The sequence below is a fragment of the Columba livia genome, chromosome 8 (genome assembly GCF_036013475.1).
Source record: "Columba livia isolate bColLiv1 breed racing homer chromosome 8, bColLiv1.pat.W.v2, whole genome shotgun sequence".
NCBI lineage: Eukaryota > Metazoa > Chordata > Aves > Columbiformes > Columbidae > Columba > Columba livia.
The window spans coordinates 6,295,479-6,315,503 of NC_088609.1; the positions used below are offsets into that span (position 1 = coordinate 6,295,479).

The following is a 20,025-nucleotide window of genomic DNA, read 5'->3' on the forward strand; positions in this document are numbered from 1 at the left end:
AAAAGAAGAAAATGAGAATAAAGACTCCAAGTGCCCACCACCTGCAATTAATTTTTGCAAGGAGAGCAGTTAAGCGCTGGAACAAGTTTCCCAGAGGGACTTATGGAACCAGAATCCTTGCTTGGTTGAGTTGTGAACATCTCCAAGCCCTGGAGCAACCTCATCCCACTTCAAGTCAAGCCCTGCGCTGGGCTGGGGGTTGGAGCAGAGACGTCCAGAGGTCTCTCCCAAAACTCAATCATTCCCCGACTCACTGAAAACCTTCACTGAGGAGGTGACTAATCAAAATAAAATGAAAAACTGACCAAATGCTTTGAAAAAAAAAAATCCAAAAAACAAACAAACAAACAAGATTACAGCAAATAATTATATGCGACTTAATATGTCAACTGCAAAGAGTTACCTGAAGGAAAGAAAATTAAGGGGATTAAAATAAGGAGCGTATCATTTGTGACAAAGAGACAAAGACAAAAAATGCCATCAACTTGTGTTTATGAGCCGCTGTGTTTCTAATTAGGGCCAGACACCAAATTTGCATTTTATCTTGATTGAAACAGAATGAAAAATGAAAAAATAAAGGCGGCCAATGTTAAACTGTTTTCCCTGTTTAATTTAAGGAGTAACCTTACAGCATTCAAATAGCTGTTTTTTTTTTTTTTTTTTTTCTTCTAAGATCTCAGCTTCGTCAGAGCAATTTCAATTTAAAACACAGAGGTCCTTCAAGTAGGGGGAGAGAAGGAATGAGGTCACCTGCCAAGCAGGGGCTGTGTGGCATGGAGACCAGGTACAACAGCAGCAGTTTGCAAAATAGATCAGTAGGTATTGATAAACAAGCCAGTGGCTGAGGGGAAACCCATGCCTGGAACCAAAAGAGGACACCTTTGAAGGTGGCTGGCTGGGAAGGATGCTCCGCACAGCCTAGCACAGTCACCCAGCACCAAATTCTCTTAAGATACAGCAAAAAAACGAGTGCTCAGAGGGATGTTTTCTTCCACCACAGTGGCTCATATGATGGAGACCCGCAGATCACACCTTGGAGCAGGACACGGGCCAGTGCGCTCTCTTCTCTCTCTTTCTCTCCTCCCCACCAGCAGGCCAGGAACCACAGAAAAAAAACCCAGAAGCCAACATCCACACCTCTCGGAGCTGAGCGTCATGTTTTCTCCCCACTGGACAAGACTCTTTAGAAGCCAACAGCAATTCCAGTGTGTCCCACACCCTTCAAGGTGAGAGCCACAGCTGGTGGTTGAAGGAACATCTAAACCCCCTGTGTTCCCACTGGAAACAGGCACCTGTGTTGAGCGAGGGCACAACCTGCCTCAACACTGCTGTGAGGCTCCATCCCCGCTCCTTTGTTTGTACCCCCAGGAGCATCCTCGGTTTTGTTTTCTTTTCTGTGACTAAGGAATGTCAAAGACCTCACAACCTTTCCAGGAAGATCAGAATCAGGTTTTAACACCTGGAAGACATGAGACACCTTTTGCACGCCACCATCAGTTACCACTCCTTGACGAGTAGCCCAAAACTGCAGCAGGGCTTTGCTTTGCCAACACAGACAGCGAAGTCCCTGCAGCCTCAGAGACGCAAGGGACACGTGTACTGCAATGAATGAACGCGGAAAGATTCTGTTTGCAAACCAAAAACACCTCCCACAGGTATCACCACAGACATTGCACCTTTACCAGCCGCAGCCAGGACGAGATGCTACACCCACCGATTCCATTTCCAAGCCAAACAGGTTCTGGCAGCAATGCCAACAGCTCAGCACAACTGCTACTCATGGCACCTGTCAGCACCTTCTTCCCCCTCCCTGCCAACAAAGCAACAACGACTCTTCGCATCATGGTTTATTCCCCCTCCATATGTACAATTAAGTGTATGCATGACCATTAAAAATAAGGCTACTTATATCATGGCTCTGAAACAAGTTACAAACCAACTCCATCCCCTCTCTTATGACAAGATTTCAATCATTTGGCTTCCACGGTGTGCAGAGAAGGGCAAATGCAACCAGACCACATGGGCAATGAAGTGGTGCAGGGCTTTGGTAACTGGATCTAGAAGCTTCCTCCTCTAAGCTGAGATACTCAAACACAGCCAGGTCAGTGGGAGGGAGATCGTTATCCCACAGCGTCTTGGTGAGGTCAAGTCCAGGTCCCAGGCAACTGCAGGTCACCTCATCTCAGCACGGCGCATCTCAGGACATTGCTGGTGGCAGCAGAGGGACAGGGTGACACAGACAGGAGGACAACTTCACCCTCCCCTTCGGGCACAGGGAGAGGAGGAAGGGGAAGCTGCCTTTCTCTTCTTGATGACCACAGGACTTCAGTCTCCAGCGGTGTCAACCTGTGTGACATTTCTCAACATTTAACACATCTAAAAAAATAATAATGAATAAATCAAAGGAACAACAGAACCATATCACTACGGGTTCTCAAAGCGAATTGTTTGCATGTCCAGGTAAGGCTTAGAGACTTTCTGACAGGGATGAAGAACAGTCCAGATGAAAGCAACTGGAGATGTGCAACTGAGGACAGCCCTGTGTGTTGCTGTAAGCTCCCTTCCCAAGTAAATCTGTTCCCATATGCAACAAGAGAGAATCTTCCAGCTTCAGCTTGTGGCTCAATAAATTTTATTATTCCTTTTTGTTTTTATTTAAAAGAATTTGTTTTCCTATCATAAAAATTAGACAACCATACCACCACCAGCAGCAGCAAAGTCTGTGGAGTTAATGTTGATGGTAGACAGTTCACTGGTGTTTCCAGTGTCTCAAAATGTCCTACAAAGTTCATAAATGGAAAAAAAACCCAAACATGATGGTTTTGGGGAGGAACATCAAGGTGGTTTCGGTTTCTTGTCCCACTGAGGATCCCAGATGAATACTGTAGCATATCAGCAGGACCAAGTACCTCATGCCTTGAACGAAAACCCTTCATACCAGCTCCAGTACCTGATTAGTAAGGAAGACGAGACATTTAGAATAGGAATTTATTACATTCATTATCTCCTACATCAGCAAATAGATCACTAGGACAGGACTGACCCTTCCATCTCCATCCCTTACCCTTTATTTACCAGCACAAAATAATATCACGCAAATGGGATAAGCCCTTGGCAAGGATCCTGATTTTGATGCCTGCTTATGCTAAGATAAATTACAGCGTGAAGCAAAAATACCCACAGTTGCCCCATTTCCACTCATCCCAATCAACCAGCTCTTGGAAATCAGAGATTCTGTCCTCTCAGCTCTCTGTGCCAACATTTATTTCCCTTGTCGATGCTAAGATGGTGCGGCAGCCTCTGAAGTCAGTCTTGAAACAGCAGAAAAGTGACTGTGAGGGCTGTCACAGCCTGTATTAACCTGGTTGGGTTTTACTGGGAAAAGCTGTAGATATTTAACCCATAGGTACTGTCTGGCACAGTGTTTACCCCCAGACTGGAGTGACTGTGCAAACCCAGTCCTATCCCAGACCGTTCCACCTTCCCCCGCCAAAGGCACATGGGAATACTGGAGTTCTAACAGCCCTGGCTGTTGTTTCTCCGTCTATCTTCTCTCATTAACAAGTAAAGTGCATGAGCAAAACCTCTCCTCTCTAATCACTCTCCTTCTTGCTGCTGGATTCACTTCAAGATTTCAAAAGCATCTGTGCATTTTGCCTATTTTACTAAGAAGGAAGTGACCAAAGGAATGAACAACCAATTACAAAGACTGCTAAATAAATCGCCTACGAATGAGAGGCTGCAGCATCACACATTGCAAGAGCCAGAGTAACCAGGCTGCCAGTGGCCTAAAAAGGAGGAAAAGAATAAATCGTGACACACACTCTAAAACAAACCATTTGGGTCTCCCCCCATTCCTGCTTTGTGATTTTTCTAGGACTGTTCAGACCAGCAACTCTGGTCTGGCTCCATAGAGCTGCTATTGTAACAGGGATATGAAGGAAAATCCAGATGAGGACCTCAGCGTCGTGAGAGTGACAATCCAGCGTGTAACTTTGCAAACAGCAAGTAAAACCCTTTATCAGCAGCTGCAGAAAGCTGCCAGGGCTCCGGGCTACAAGCTTGCAGCATTAACCACCAAGCCTCAAAAGCACGGTGGAGGTCAACACTGCTATGTATAGTTTGGGACGACATCAGATCTGGGCTTCTCTAGAGGATCAGCATCAGCTTTGTACCAGTTTGGGTACTGGTTTTGCTTGGCTGTCTAATAGACATGTAAAGAAGAGGAGTCTTCTCCAGATTACTTGACATTTCATGGATTGAAGAGACACTCTGGAAGGCTGAGGGGTTACATCCTTGCCCTCTACAACTATCTGAAAGGAGGCTGTAGCAGGGAGGGTGTTGGTATCTCCTCCCATGTAATAAGTAATAGGATGAGAGGAAATGGCCTCAAATTGTGCCAAGGGAGGTTTAGATTGGATATCAGGAAACACTTCTTGCCAGAAAAGGTTGTCAGGTATTGGAACAGGCTGCCCAGGGCAGTGGTGGAGTCACCATCCCTTGAGAGTTGAACAGGTGCAGAGATGAGCTTCTCAGGGACATGGGGCAGTGCTAGGTTTGGGTTAACAGTTGGACTCTATGATCCTGAGGGTCTCTTCCAACCAAAATGATTCTGTGACGCTGTATTACTTGACATTTTGTGTATTGCGCAGATACTCTGGAAGACTTTTAATTCAGGTGCTGAATCCCCAGCAAAATGTTGGCTTCTCAGTGCAAAGAGACTGCTGCTGCTTTCACAAACCCCTGTGCTGGCAGCTGTTGTCTGCTACAGCCAGGCAAAGCAAGGGAGCATCCCTGTTCCTTTCAAACACTGCTGCAGCCAGCTGCACACCAGGAGCTCAGCTCTGGGCTCTGCTGCACCCACCTGGGCAGCAGCAGGTGGAATACATGCTCTGGTTAACGCTGGTGAGATAACACACAGCCTCCACTGCCACAAAAACCAGCATGATGCTTGTGCCAGTCTCTCCGTGCCACCGGGACCCCGAGGAGTGACAAGGGACAAGCAGGAGCTGGATGGCCGCCAGCAGCTTTTCCACACCTTGCTTTAACTCTTGTTTCATTGCCGGCGCGCTGTCTGCTCACTCCGCCATGTACCAGAGGCAAATACATCATTTAAATTACAAACTTCTACAGTTGAGATGACCTCCTCTAATGGTTTCTCCTGGCTGTACGGTTTCTCTGACCTTGCTCTTTACTAACAACAGATTCAAGTGTTTAAATAGGAGATGCATGAAATAACTTACCTTAATTGTACCCTGACTGTTAGCAGCAATCAGCACATTGGACTCCTGGAAAAAAAGGAAGAGGTAGTATTACAATCTGCCATTATTTTAAAAAATTTTTTTTATGAAAGAAGCAGCAGAGAATAAAAGAAGTTGGTTTTATCTTAAACATGAAAAGTATATCTTATTTCAAAGAAACTTAACTTCCCATTTTCAAGACGCTTTCAAGGCTAAAAGTCTTTTTATAAAGTTATATTACCTTGAAGAATTAGAAAGCAATAATCCTTAGTGCTTGTACAGAGCTTTAAATCTCCAAAGCAATTTACAAACATGAATTAATCCTCACAGCCTCCCTGTGAAGTGGGCAAATAATAATAATCATTTTCATCTTTTGGCAGCATCCGGACAAAGGTCTCCAGTGCCCTAACTAAACCAACTAATCACCATGACAAAACCTCTCCAGTTCCGAGGCTGCACCACCTCTCCCACAGCCAAGAGGTTTCAGACAAGTAAAACAAAGAGAAGACATGAGAAAGCAATAGCAGATACACCCAGCGTGGAAGAAAAGATAAACAGGGAGGGCTCCAGCTCCGCTTTATTCAGAAAGGCGGCATCTATTTACCTCCTGCCAATTGATGGAGTTGCCTTTGGAGACATCCTGCTTGTCTGCAAATTAATGGTCTGCTGCATCAGTCGGGCAACCCTCGGGCAAGAACTGGGTGCCAGCCACAGACGGGAGACACGCTCTGCCCTTCCAACTGTGAGCAGGGAGTGCAGAGGAACCCCCCCCAAACCAAGATAATTCAGAAAAAAACCCAAAGGAACATTATGATGCCAATAAAACTAAAGCACCAAAGTGCTAGGGCGCTGGCAACAGCCCTGGAGATGCCGAGGTTGAACCACTGCTCTCAGACCCGCATCCCAGTAACTGTAGCCAAACCGCCTTAGCAAACTGTTTTTTCTAAAGACAGCTGATATCTTCTCCCAGACACATCCTTCAATTTCTCTTGCTGCTGCTATCCATCCCCAGACAAACTTGCCGTAATTATCCCATTGCTTAGCACATGCATTTTTAATAAACTCAGTGACTAGCATACGCCCCCGCTCCAAAGGGAGCGGAGAGCCAGCCCGACCCAGCCCTGACAGGGTCGCATGTCACCTTGCCATGAGCTTTGGGATTTTGCTTTGAAGCTGATGATTGTGCAAAGGGAGAAAGAAAAAAATCCTTTTCAATGCAAACGCCCACTTTTATCAGGTAAGAGTAGCCTTGTGGTGGACCACTGGGCTAATTGTTATAGATAGATTTGTTCACCCTGGTACATCCATTAGGGGATTAGTTAAGACTCCTGATATTATCTCACCAATGATCCTCCAAAGTCAAAGCTCCTGAAAAGAAAGTATATCCTCAAAGGAAGCATATAGTCCAATTTCCATTAATTTGGTGGCTAAAAGAGTCTAATCCTGTGAACTGCCCAGCTTCTGCTTAACAGCATTAGAATCAAAACTCATGGTGGGAAGAATGAGATACAAATGTGATCTGGGGACTAAAACAGAGGCTGGGATGCCCGATAGGATTTCGGAGGCAAGGGAAAGGTAGCAGCAGCTATCTGGTGTGCAATGCCAGAGGCTTGAACCCCTGAGCACAGATCATCCAGGGTTTGAATGATTCCTGTTTGTACTGTGAGCGACTGGTAATTCATCCTGCTGCCTCAGTCTACTGGGGTACCACTGTAAATGAACTCAGCTTCGATGAACAGTTTTACCTGCTAAATAAAATAAAAACGCCAGAGGGTAATATACTCTCACTCCCTTGTTCATCAGAAGTCACTGGTGTTTTATTTTAATTTATTTTTTTTCTAGCAGGGTCTGAGCTAATCACCGCTCCACTGCTTTCATCCACAACCATGAGATGCAAACAGGAGCAGACAGCAGCAAAATTAGCACCAAATCTGTCATCGAACAAACAGTGACTTGCTTGTTAAGGCTCTCTGGCACTGCTTCCCCGGGAACACAGCTAAGTAACTTGTTTTTAATCCTCTAAAGAAACAATTCTCTTCCTTTCGTGTTGCCTATAAAACAGCCAATGTATTCAACATGTTAAAGAGCCTAGTGAGTCATGAAGTTGCTTCGATCTGTAGGTTTGTAACTGGTCACAGTCGTGTGCATGCTGAACCAGTCCTTTTGCCAGGACATGTGTAGAGGGAGTCACCACGTCCTCAAAAGGCCACCACCATGGCCACCGAACCGGCACAATACCTGTTCCCCCTAGAGCACCACCACAAGCATCTATATATCTCAGGCATGAAAACCAGGGTATCACTATCCATTGTGGTCGCGTGTTCTACTTTAATATCATCACCTGATGTTTCTATGCAGGTGAAGAAGGTTGAAAGGCTGACCTTTTCCTCATCCTGCCCCCCAGTTCATTGTCTGCAGGAGCCAGAAACTCCCACAGCAGAGGCAAAAGGGATATTGGAGATCCAGCCCAATTGAACAGTTCTGCTATGAACAAATTAGTTATTGAAATGACTCTATGTAAGCATTTCCTTCTAGAGGTGGTCAGCACCTATAGCCCTTCTTGACATGAAGGTCTGCTGCCTTTGATAAAACAAGACTGAAGAAAAAAATGAACAAACACAACAAAAATAAAGAGATAAGGGTTTACTGTCTGGCAAGCAACAGCATTTTGTTCCACACGGCTGCTAATCTCAAGTATTACTGCACCTCGGTGGAAAGTTGCCGACTGTGTAACCGGATGAAATGAGGCAACCTCTCCTCTGCACATCACAGCAGATAAGGAGCCATCGGCGGAGATGTGATGTCCCCTACGACGAGATAACGTGGCACCTCAACAAGCCAGAGACAGCTTAAATTGACAGGAAACAGCTCAAGAGTTTTGGTCCTGTTAAGTCAACTGAAAAGAGCAAGGCTCTGGGGATGTCAAAGTATGCATCTTCTTATTTCTTGGCATTACATACAAATGTAGAAAGAGTCACTGACAAATGTAGGTTCCAGTATAGGTTGGGAAATTACATATTAGAGAGCAGTGTAGGGGAAAGGGACCTGGGGGTCCTGGTGGACAACAGGATGACCATGAGCCAGCACTGTGCCCTTGTGGCCAGGAAGGCCAATGGCATCCTTCGGTGTATTACAAGGGGAGTGGTTAGTAGATCGAGAAAGGTTCTCCTTCCCCTCTACTCTGCCCTGGTGAGACCACACCTGGAATATTGTGTCCAGTTCTGGGCCCCCCAGTTCCAGAAGGACAGGGAACTGCTGGAGAGGGTCCAGCGCAGGGCAACGAAGATGATGAAGGGAGTGGAGCATCTCCCTTATGAAGAGAGGCTGAGGGAGCTGGGTCTCTTTAGTCTGGAGAAGAGGAGACTGAGGGGTGACCTTATTAATGTTTATAAATATATAAAGGGTGAGTACCACGAGGATGGAGCCAGGCTCTTCTCGGTGGCAAACAATGGTAGGACAAGGGGTAATGGGATCAAGCTGGAACACAAGAGGTTCCGCTTAAATTTGAGAAAAAACTTCTCAGGGAGGGTGACAGACACTGGACCAGGCTGCCCAGGGAGGTTGTGGAGTCTCCTTCTCTGGAGACATTCAAACCCACCTGGACATGTTCCTGTGTGACCTCACCTAGGCGTTCCTGCTCCAGCAGGGGGATTGGACTAGATGATCTTTTGAGGTCCCTTCCAATCCCAAACATACTGTGATACTGTGATCTCAGGTCTCAGTCAAGGTTGTGCAGGTCCAGAGCAGCAATAAGATGTTCCAGAGCCGCAGGCCTCTGCGAAGACTTACCAACAGCCCTTCCACATGTGCCAACTTTTTCCTCAATGGCAGAGATGGTATTATGTGAAGTCTGAAGGACAGTTCCTTGACACTGGGAAGGACTTGACTCCACCACAAATCTTTGTTACTGCCTACAGACTGGACACGTATCCACACAGAAAGTAGGTATTATGCAAAATGAAGTTGTAAATCAGTCCTGAGAGCAAAGACAGACCAGAGAGAAGCACCTCTGTCCTGAACCTCGCACATCCCCATCTCCTGGACGTGGCACTGGATGAACGTGACTGTTCCAAGAGCATTCGCCCTTGGGATTTGAAAGGACTTTCATTGATTGCACCAAAAGAAGAAATTTCTGCAGCACATTCTTGATGGCAAAGAAAAAACAAAATCAAATTTAGGACCTTCCTGAGTAGATGAGCTACCTGCTACATTCATCATTCAAAGGAATTATTCACCTGGTGACAGCTGGGTTTTGAAGCACACTGATTTCCTTCCTGCCTAGATGAGCCCTGTATTTGGATGGCCCTGGGGAAGCAATTTGTACAGGGAAGGAAGGGAAGAGAAGGCAAGTCTGTCTGACTGCTGGTATTCATGCAAGAACAGTTGGCACTAAGAGAATCAGAAATGCTCTGGACATTTCACAGAGATTGAGGAAACTCAGCGGAACAACTGAAAATTGTCGGAGCTGCTTCACTACAACAGGGAGTAAAAGACAGCTGAGGCTGTAGCTCTCCCAGTCTGTCTTTACATCTTTTTGCAAGAAAACGTTGGTGGTGGGGAACTAAATGAATGTCATCCCAGATAGACAGCTGTTAAAACCACACACACATCTCCTTGGAAAGACACACACTGCTATTCAAGCAGACTCTACAGAGCAAGGAGAAGCTCCAGACAGAGCCTCTAGCCAAGCTGTAAATCCATTCTTCCAGAAACTGCAAAGGCTCCTCTGTCACCCCTCATCACTAATAAAGAGGCACCGTGGACACCGCAGCACTCCAGGAGTTAAGCGTCCCTCTTGCCAACGGGCTTGTGCAAAATCACAGCCGAGTATTTCATCGTCTTCCTTTCCTGACACAAAATAGAGAGCCTGTCCCAAAGGGGCTTAAAATAGATGAGCACAAATCACTTCCATCTTCTTCTTTCCTTTAATATAAACCCTTGTGAGACCATTCCTCCTTCTCTGTTATCCCACATAGATCAACCCTTAAAGTGAAATTCAGAAGCTCACACTGAAGGAAAAGCTGGAGGATGGTCTACACAAGAGGAGCAGCCTGGACTCTGACTGTGGAACATCTCGGTCCCCCACCGGGAGTGAAAACTGTGAATCGGAACACTTATGCGTGAACACTTCTACAGTTTGTAAACATGCTAGTTTTGCAAAAGCTAGTCTTACCAGGAACAGAGTCTGAGTATTTGGAGGCTGGGAACTGCAGTGGGGAGTTAACAGCACAGCTTTGGCCACACAAGCCAACACGTAAAAGATGCAGCAGCCTCCTCCATGCTGTTACCCCGACAAAACTAACCTTAAAAATTATCACTGACTTTGTTTCCCTCAAGGTCCACCCTGAGGAAGGAGGAAATGGTACAAAGTGGATTTATTTCTTACTTTTAGACTCTACCTTCTACAGGTACCAGTAAGAACACAAGAGGCTGACAAAGTTGTTCCTTAGGAGGGTTATTAAGATGCAAGACATGTCTCTTCAAATTGTATGTGCACGTTTACGCGATGGACTGGAAATCCTATTTGGGACTTTCATGGCATTATAAATAATTACAGGCCATAAAGTTTGTGCCTCTGTTACCCCCCGCTTTTCTGCACAAATAAAGCACATTTGCCTTCAACTTCTAGCACAGTTGTCATTGAAGTAAGTGTGAAATTTTTTTGGGATTTTTTCAGCTGGGCTTGTTCTATGGATTCACAGCTAGGATTCTTAAAGACCTTATTTTAAATTAACAACTTCTCACCTTCCCACCCCAGCAGACGTTTTTGCTAACGAAGGGCTGGTTCGTCAGCAATTCTCTTTCAAGCAGACAGACTTGCTGCCAGCGAACACCAAACACTTACTCAAAGAAACTGGCGCCTAATTAAGCAAAGTTGTTGAAACAATGGGAAAATATACCGGGTGAGAAAGCTTGTGCTCAAATAGTCATTGTCTCACATTATTTATAGGCAGAATAACAGTATATAGTTGAACTAAATCTAGTGCTGTTTGTGCAGAAAGCCCTTTCTTGAAGTAAAGCTACTCAGGTCCTTACTGAGGATGGCAACTATTACTCCAGTGCTGGCTTTTAGGACAGAGCCGCAGAGCATCTGCAAGACATATTTCACTGAAACTTTTGCCATCGATATTACACGCGAAGCCTTTTCATACATCAGAATGTGTGAAAGCGGCTCCCCAACAAGACCGCCACTGCTTGACTGCTCTTCTCCTTGTAATTAGCAGATTCTAATGGCTTTTCACTCTAAATCCCCCGAGGCCCAGTCATTTTCCTATGACTCAAGTCAGTTTTTGTTTTCAAAAGGAAATTACAAATTCTAACCTAGGAAACAAGGCAAACCTCCAGCGTACAAAAATCAAGAGGTTTTTAAAAGCTAAACTGCTACATTAGATCTCCTCCCAAAAGGATGATGTGCTGCACGTGGAATTTTATTTCCTTTTTATTTTTTTCTCCTGTTGTTGCGATACAATAGTTATCGACGAAGGGGACACGGTGGGATGGTTCAAGTGGTGCACAACCCTGGGTGCCAGAATTTCCTTTATATGCCATCACACTCACCTAACATTAATCCTTTCTGAACAATTTTAAGGGAATATTATCTATACAGCGAACATCAGGCCCAAGCAGAAATTAATTACTCCTTTAAAACCAGCACTTCTTTAAAGAACAAGGTCTTACACACCAAAGATGCCGTACCAAGACACTGCAGGAGCAGCAACACCCAGCTCTCTAGGTTTTAAACCTGGAACAAAACACGCATGTCTAAACCGTGTCTTTTAATCCTTAGAAACTATATTTTTATCTCATTCTGAAGGTAATTCCTTTGTACACATAGAGATAAAGCCTCCTTAGGCTTATCTGGGCCAAAAAAAGCAAAGCAGCAATAACTCAATACATCTGAAAAACGGCTCGTCTGTGCTTCTTTCTAGCTCCAGCTGCAAATACACAGTATCTTTAGGGTTTTAAAGTTTATAAATGCTACACAATTATATCCACACAGCAAAATAAAGATATTTTCTGAAGCTTCAACCAACAGTTTTACAGATGATGGCACTCCTTTGGCTCACTTTCTATAGAAAGACCTGCCTACAATCATACGCACATGCATACAGTTTTTTCTCATATAGGAATTCACGGACATGCTATAAAGGGAAAAAAGCTTTCAAGCAAATTAGTGTTTTCATCATCCTACATCACGCAGAGCTTGCAGCATCTGCACAAGATGAAGCGCATCTCGCTAGGAAATGTGCACAGGTAGAAATTCAACATCTCCTTGAATCCCTCCCCTTGTTTTTCTGCAATTCCAGACTTTAACCTCTGTGCCAAGGATACTTTTATCAAGGTTTTTTTTTTTTTTGACACTTCCACACCTGGTATTTTCTAACTGTGACTCTCAATACAGAAATATATCCCTCTTGCCTGCTCCCTGAAGAAGCAGTCTTCTCATTTTCTGGATTTTACACTTAATGCATTTTTCTACTGCTATTCAGACCAAAATCAGCACAAGAAGATGCTGTATAACTGGAAGCTTATTTGCTCTCACATATACCCAGGTCTCTGTATTTGCAGCACATGAGTGTTCAGAAGCAAGCAGCCCAAGGCTTGCTCCAGTGACACACTCTAATAAGTAGTAAGCTATCTCTCAGCCAAGTGAGAAATCACTTTTTCTTAGCATGACCTTCCTTTTCAGGGTGTAGCTCTCAAGAAAACAGGATCAACAAGGCAACTGAAAACCGGGCGAGAAGAAAACAGAAATATGCACGTGTACAGTGCTGCACACAGACACCAATCTGCTCATTTCTAAGCTGTTTTCTGAATTCAAGATGGAAATGGAGACCAACGAGACTGATGGGAAGAGGGCAAAGCAAGCTCTGCAAAGGCAGAAGAGCCAACAAAGTCCATCCCAGGAACTGCTGACATAAGTGACCGCCTCTGTAATTTAGTTGTTCTGGAACAAGACTGTTTTTGATGAGCACCTAGTTTATTTAGAATTCAAGATGAGAATAACTTGTCAGAGCCTTATTATCCTGTATCTACTGCAAAGTGGAGTACACGGCTCTAACAGCTGTTGCACACTCCCCTATCAGGCAAGGTAAGGAGAAACAAACATTGAAACAAAATTATGTTGGCATTAACGCTCCATCCCCAAAGGGCAAGTCTTCTCCTCCTCTATTTGTGGGAATATTGAGCTCCACTGCCCATCTATCTGTGACAAGGTCTCTAAAGCTACTTGTTCCTATGGTTGTATATCCTGGGATTTCAGACACTCTCCATAAACAACATGCTCAAGGCCTTGAACAAAGTGGCAGCAGTATATAAATATAGCTTGCAATAAGCCTACAAAAAAGTATACATAAACATGCAACACATTAGCATCAATATTGCAAAACCAAGGGAAATGGGTAGGCATTAGTTTAGTAAAAACAGCTTTTAGCGTCTATTCTCTTAATACTTAAAGCCTCCAAATATTCATTTGGTAATTCTAGGTAATGTGATGCTGTACATTGCTTGACAACTGCACAGTCCCAGACCTACTGCCGATACATTTTCCTCCTTTCTCTTCTGCTGTTTGTTGCACTCAGTCATTACATCACGCTGGAGGTGATGAATTTAATCTCTCCCCAGCCAAGGTCATGTTGCCCTGCTCATCAGTGCTCTATGTGGCAAAACCAAGCCCCGGGGTGCTATCATTATTATCGCTATCACTGTTGCGTATGCCTCTCTTTCAAACCCTCATCAGAAACAAAATGAGTCATCTGAAGAAACGGCCACCGATCTGCCTGAGAGTATTCAAGAAACGTGACCTAAATCTGGGAGTTTCAGATTATGATTTTGTGCAGACCGATTGCAAACCATCAGGGATTGGAGGATGGAAACAGAAATCAGTAGAACATGAAACGCCTTTTCAGATCAAGCTACCCCCAATCAGACAGATCATCCTCTAAGCTCAGCCTACCATGAGTGCTGCCCAGCCTAGTCCTGAAGCACAGCATGGACCACCACTCCCAGCTGCTGCACTGGGAAGGAAGAGATGCTGGTAGGAAGCTCCTGAGATGCTAAAAGACATCCTTTCCTGCTTCTACCAGATCCTCTTGATTTAAACACTCTTCTTGCCCTACTGTGAAGGTCAAACTCCAATTTGTTTAAGCCCTACTTCATGTTTAGTTGGTTCTCTTATGCCTCTCTTTCACACTCACAACGTGTTTATCCCATCCCTCTCACCTTCATTATTATTCTTCCTCCTCCTTTTTGCCAAGTCAGTGCCTTCTCTTCCAGCTGAACTATATCCAACGGTCCTTGGTTGCTCAGCTCCCTCTTTCAGATCATCTTCACACTTGAATCAGCAATTTCCTAGTTTGTGCAAGAATGCTTTCATCTTTCTCAGACCATCTGTCCCACATCCTTCAGGGCTTTTGTATTTGTGAGATCATTGTCCCTTGCATGGCATCTTTCATCAAACCCTACTTTCAGCACTCCATTCTTGAGTTTCAACTCTTCTACAGCACCATGAACATCATATCATTTCCATTCTCCGCCTCCTTGCACATCCAGCTTTGGAAATCCTGCTTACAGAAGAGTTCCCCTCTCTTTCCAACCCTTTTGTCTCTAACATCCAAGCACCAGCACGCACAACTTCCTTGGGTCCAGAAAGGGAACGGATGGTGGTTAACATTCCTCTCTGGTCCCCGTACCCAGTCAATCAACCAACTACTGCATTTTCTCCCACAGGCCGCCTTCTTGGCTCTCTGTGCTTCAAGGTCCCTGAACTCATTAGTGCACTGGGATGACAGATCCGCTTCTGCGGTACCTGCCTGGGCTGTCAGCTACAGTTCAGTCCCTCACCACCTTGGAAACATCTGCCTGGAGAGAAAACAGAAGAATATATGGACGCAGAAGCCTTGCTGTTAGAGACTGAAACACTGTGTTACTTCATGGGGAACAACCACTGTTTGGCCATAAGCTTTCAACAGGAGAAGGTGATCCACGTCAACTGCCTGGGAGACACATGCACACCCCAGAAATCCTTTCTTTCGTGCTTTCTCCTGACATACAACAGCTAATATCACATAGCAGTTGCCGTGCTGAAGTGGAGCACGCTCTTCCGAAGGCTGACAAATAGTCTGTAAGTTGGGCCAAGAGGGATCACTGCAAGGTGACACATCTCCTGCGCTCTCCGTGAAGCTCAGCACATCGCTGATGCTGCCAGTGGCTTCCCTAGGCCAGGGGCTGGAGTTCAGATCCTGGTATTACATCAGTCCCCATGTAGAAATACCATAAAGTAAGCCGTTAGCTGGTCAAGCTCCCATGTTCCTTCCTCTCCCGGTGTCATTAGTTTCAGCCTCTAAATAGCTGAGTGATACAGGCTTAAAATTGACTCAACCACCTTGACGTTAAATATTTTAAATTATTAAGTCTTAGCTCTCTAATGCCAATAAATCATTTATATGTGCACACCTAATTAACAATCCAATCAGTAAAAACAACTTAGCATTTGCACAGCACATTTTATCAGAGAACCCAAAGACACATTACAACGTTAATTAAGTGTAACAAATGCCCTGACGAGGTAGCTAAGTATTATCCTACTTTGACATGTGGGGAAACCGAGGCAACACAGTAGATTTGCCCAAGGTTAATCCAGATGTTCACAAGGAGGTACTGAAGAGAAAAAGCAGGGAGAAATAACACTAAGATGTAACTCTCCTAACAAGCATTCAATTCCAAACTGCAGTATTTACTTATTTGCTGATGAGAAATGTGTTCCAGCTGTGGCGTTCTCCCAGACAGACTGGAGGCACAAAGCACTGCTATCAAGCATGCTAAAAATCAACCCCAAGCTGCAACAACCTGCCAGGTGAGGCTGAAGGCACAGGGTCCAACATGAACATTAGTGACCCTTCCCACCCCACGGTTCACACCTATGCACACATCTGAGCTCGTGGGATGCAGGACACTCACCCAGATCCTACACTTACATCAGCGTCTGGTATGTCCCAAGTGCTCCAACAACTCATCCAACCCTTGGGGAGTTTCACATCAGGCCCACAACCCAGAGAATATGGGAGAAGAGCACAAAATCCCTGAACGACAACGATTCTGTTCATGACATGCTGACCAGTTATGAGTCTTGGAAGATGTCAGGAGTCCCAATTTCCTCACCCTTCTCCAAACCCATCGTTTAACCAGGCTTTCATGCCAGGTGGAGCCTGTCCTACCATCTCCCTTCCCACACCCAGGAGATGACCCTCACAGTGGTCCTAGACAATGGTGGCACCCACACAACCATGGCAGCTCTGTTTGAGGCTCTTCTGTGCCTAGATCCAGCAGTTCTCGTTGTGTCCCCTGTTTGGTACAGAAAATCACCAGTTCCTGGGACTAAGGTAATAGCTGATGACCAAATTGATTTACCCAAAGTATCAGGGATGATTTTGTCGATGGTGCCTGGCAGCCATCTGGAATTCAGTCCAGTAGTCCACCCTGGGCAAGCCCAGCCTTGTTCTATTCCAGAGATCACGAATTCTGCTTTGTATACAAATTACAAGCTGTGGAAATGCTTTAGGTTTCCCAGTTACAGAATCATAGAACTGTTTTGGTTGGAAGAGACCTTCAGGATCATTGAGTCCAATCATAACCTAACTCCAGCACTAAACCATCCCCCTGAGAACCTCATCTAAATGCCTTTTGAACCCCTCCAGGGACAGTGACTCCACCACTTCCCTGGGCAGGCTGTTCCAATGCCCGACAGCCTTTTTTTATGCGATGAAACATTTCAGATCCAGGTGATGCTGACCATCAGTCTCTTAAACCCACCTGTGCACCTCTCAGCAAAGCTGGGTGGATTTTCAGAAATTCTCACTGAAACCAAGAGGAGCAACTCTCCTCAACAGCTTTGGCAACTGGATCTCTATGATTCAGGGACCCAAGTTATTGGTGTAAGTCTGTCTCATGATGGCAGGACACAGAGCCTTCCTCCTCCGACTGGAATGATGTACAGAGTGTAACTCGCATGGGAGCAATCACAAAGTCACCAGTTCCTGCACTGCTCCCTGCCTGAGACAGGGTGTGCAGAAGATTAAACAACACAGAATTCACCTAATTAAAGCAAAAAAGAGAAAGGCTTGACTAATATTAAAGTATTAATGCTACCATAGGCTTAAGACAGGGTCGATAAAGCCCTGAACTAACCTCTATAGAAAGAGTATAACTGGTGGAAACACATGCTGGCCAGTGCTACTGGGACAGGCTGGAAAGAACAACCTTACTAAATCCCTCACACGACACTGTCCCCTCAAAACAAAAATGGAAGAACAATGAATGCATTACAACCACAGATGGTAGCAATCAATACGGGAGAACGGGTTAATGACAGGAGATGTCAGGAATGATGAAAGGAGCCAAGCTGAGTCGGGCTGGCTGGGTCAGCAAGAGGGGAATACTTTGGCAGGAACTCACAAAATGAGTGAGGGACTGAGGAAATCAATTTATTTAAAATTGATAATGGATTCATACTCTGCTACTGTTCATTTTATACGGTTTGGCTGTCAGCTCTTTGGGGCAGGGAGCTGTCACTCGCTGTCTGCTTGACAATACCTGGCAAATTGGATCTCCTGCTGATTGTAGCTTCTTTGCACCATCCTAATGAAAATAACTTCCACCTCTAAGACTGGCCTGATGCAGAAATGCAAAGACGGGTCACGTTAAAGCAATCTGAACTCTGACATTTAATTTGTATGCTTTACCTGTAATAACATCCCTTGAACACCCCACCCATTTTTAAGTGGGATCCCACCACACCCAAACTCTGACACTACAGTATCCCAAACCAATCAACATTCAAAGTTCTGGACATGTTAAAATCCTGACTGTTTCATTAACAGGTTTTGGAATAACATTACAGGGGGGGTTCGAGCACTCATTATCTGTGAAACACATTGTGTATTCTGAATGTTATGCTCATGCCAGCTGGAAAAGAAGGGTGATGGTTTCACTGCACCTGCAAGCCTTCTGACTGTGTTACTGGATGGGCCAGAAGTCTGGCAGCCACAGAAATAAAAACCTTCATTTCTCTTCAGGCCAGGAACAGTATATTTAATAGCAAGAGGAACAGAGTCATGGGTCTAAGTGTCAGAACTGAGGATGCTGTGTGTGAGGGGGGGAAAAAAACAACAGATTCTGTAAGATGCTGCATCTCCAGCCGAGGCTGCAGGCAGGAAGCGGGGGTGAGACATCTGCGTGGCAGCTACAACACGGGGAGGGGAAGCAAGACACAATGGGAGAGCAAAAATATCTCATCCCCAGAGCATGCTTACACCCAAATGGCCTCAGCAGCTTGGTGGTAAGAGAAGAAAAGGGAAGGGTACCCGCCTGCAAGGTGGCCCAGGTTGTAGCTGCATAAACCTATAGGAAATATATTTCTTACATTTTTACATGCATCACATACATGTGCCACAGAAACAAAATCACCAGGGCCCAGTGAGATTAAAATAAAAGGGAACAAATGGTTTATTGCAGAGAAAAATCAGGGCACAAACATTAACATGCGTATAAGCTTCACGAACTCATACCGATACTAATGCTATTTATAACATAGACCCATTTGGGAAAGAGGACTTTGATTTAAGGAATGGAAGTTTAATTAAGGTAAAACAAAAGTTTCCATTAATCTTGAAAGAATTCACAACTCTGCATTCGACATCCAATTCAGCTAATGTTATAACAGGATCATGCTCAGCACTTCATACCTGAAACCTCCTGCAATGCGGACGAGGCCAGGCAAGCTGTACCAAACCACATGGCCTTCTCTAGTCCTGAGAAATAGGAAGCTTTCTCCCCCCAAAATACTGTTTCAAAAATGCTCTGAGTGCAGCGGGCAAAATATTTTCACTAGCCAGGGCATGCAGGAAAATTATGAAGGAGAAGACATGTTAATAAACTTGAGGTTGGTGACGAAAAATGACTAGAGGTTCTGGTAATATCCCACACTGTAAACTGAAAGAGATGCTGGAATTCCTGAAAGAAGATACTCTGAAGTCCCCATGCCACTTTTGCAAGTCAATTTTCAATGTAAGGCCACGGTGCAAAGTATCAGCTTTGATTACCAAATTGTACGGCTGGTAATGAAAAAGCCAGTACAGTAAATTCGATTTTAATAAGGTCTGACTGTACATAAAAGGTGAAGAACTTCATTAAACAAAAGCCATACAGAGTACAGATGATACATATGAGGTTGTTTCTCTAATATCCTACTACTGATGCTTTCTCCACTGTATTTATCTTGGAGAAGGGAGTGGGAAGAGCAGACAGCTATGCCTTAGGTATTAAGAATGATGAGAGTACAGCTTTATAGCTTTAGTGCAATAAATGCAAAGCATGACATCTTCCCTACTTTGTTCTGCAGAATGAACTATTCAAAGGACAATAATGAACTTCACATCATGTGAAGGACTCAATTGTGCTCTGCTGCCTGCTTCTCCAATCCCACCCATCTGAAACACTCCCAAGTCCACAAGGACAAGCAAAACCAGCAGGAAAAAAGCACCTGAGAAATCAGAAATCATTGGGCCATTCAGCTGCTTAAAAACATTTCAGATTTAAAAACAAAGGATGTAAAAAAAACCCAAACAAACTCAAACAACCCCACCAAGGACTGGGATTAAAGTAAGAAGAAAAATGTAGGATGTCTTTAGACAAGTTCATTGATTGTGCGAGGAAGGAAAAAAAAAACCCACCAAACTCGACACAATTCTCACAACTAAAGAGAAGTTCCCTATTCCTTCATTCACCT

The 20,025-nt window shown here is 44.7% G+C and overlaps 1 protein-coding gene across 3 annotated transcripts in view; it reads right to left on the bottom strand.

Moving 5' to 3' along the window:
• Positions 1–1,832: 1,832 nt before the first annotated feature.
• Positions 1,833–20,025, bottom strand: part of COP1 (COP1 E3 ubiquitin ligase) — a 127,182-nt gene continuing 108,989 nt past the window's right edge. For all 3 annotated transcript variants that reach the window (XM_065070841.1, XM_065070840.1, XM_065070842.1), the window contains exons 19-20: positions 5,244–5,288; positions 1,833–2,950 (exon numbers count right to left, since the gene is read on the bottom strand). In XM_065070841.1, coding sequence (XP_064926913.1) covers positions 2,933–2,950; positions 5,244–5,288 — 63 coding nt within the window. In that variant the 3' untranslated portion in view covers positions 1,833–2,932. The remainder of the gene's footprint in view (positions 2,951–5,243; positions 5,289–20,025) is intronic.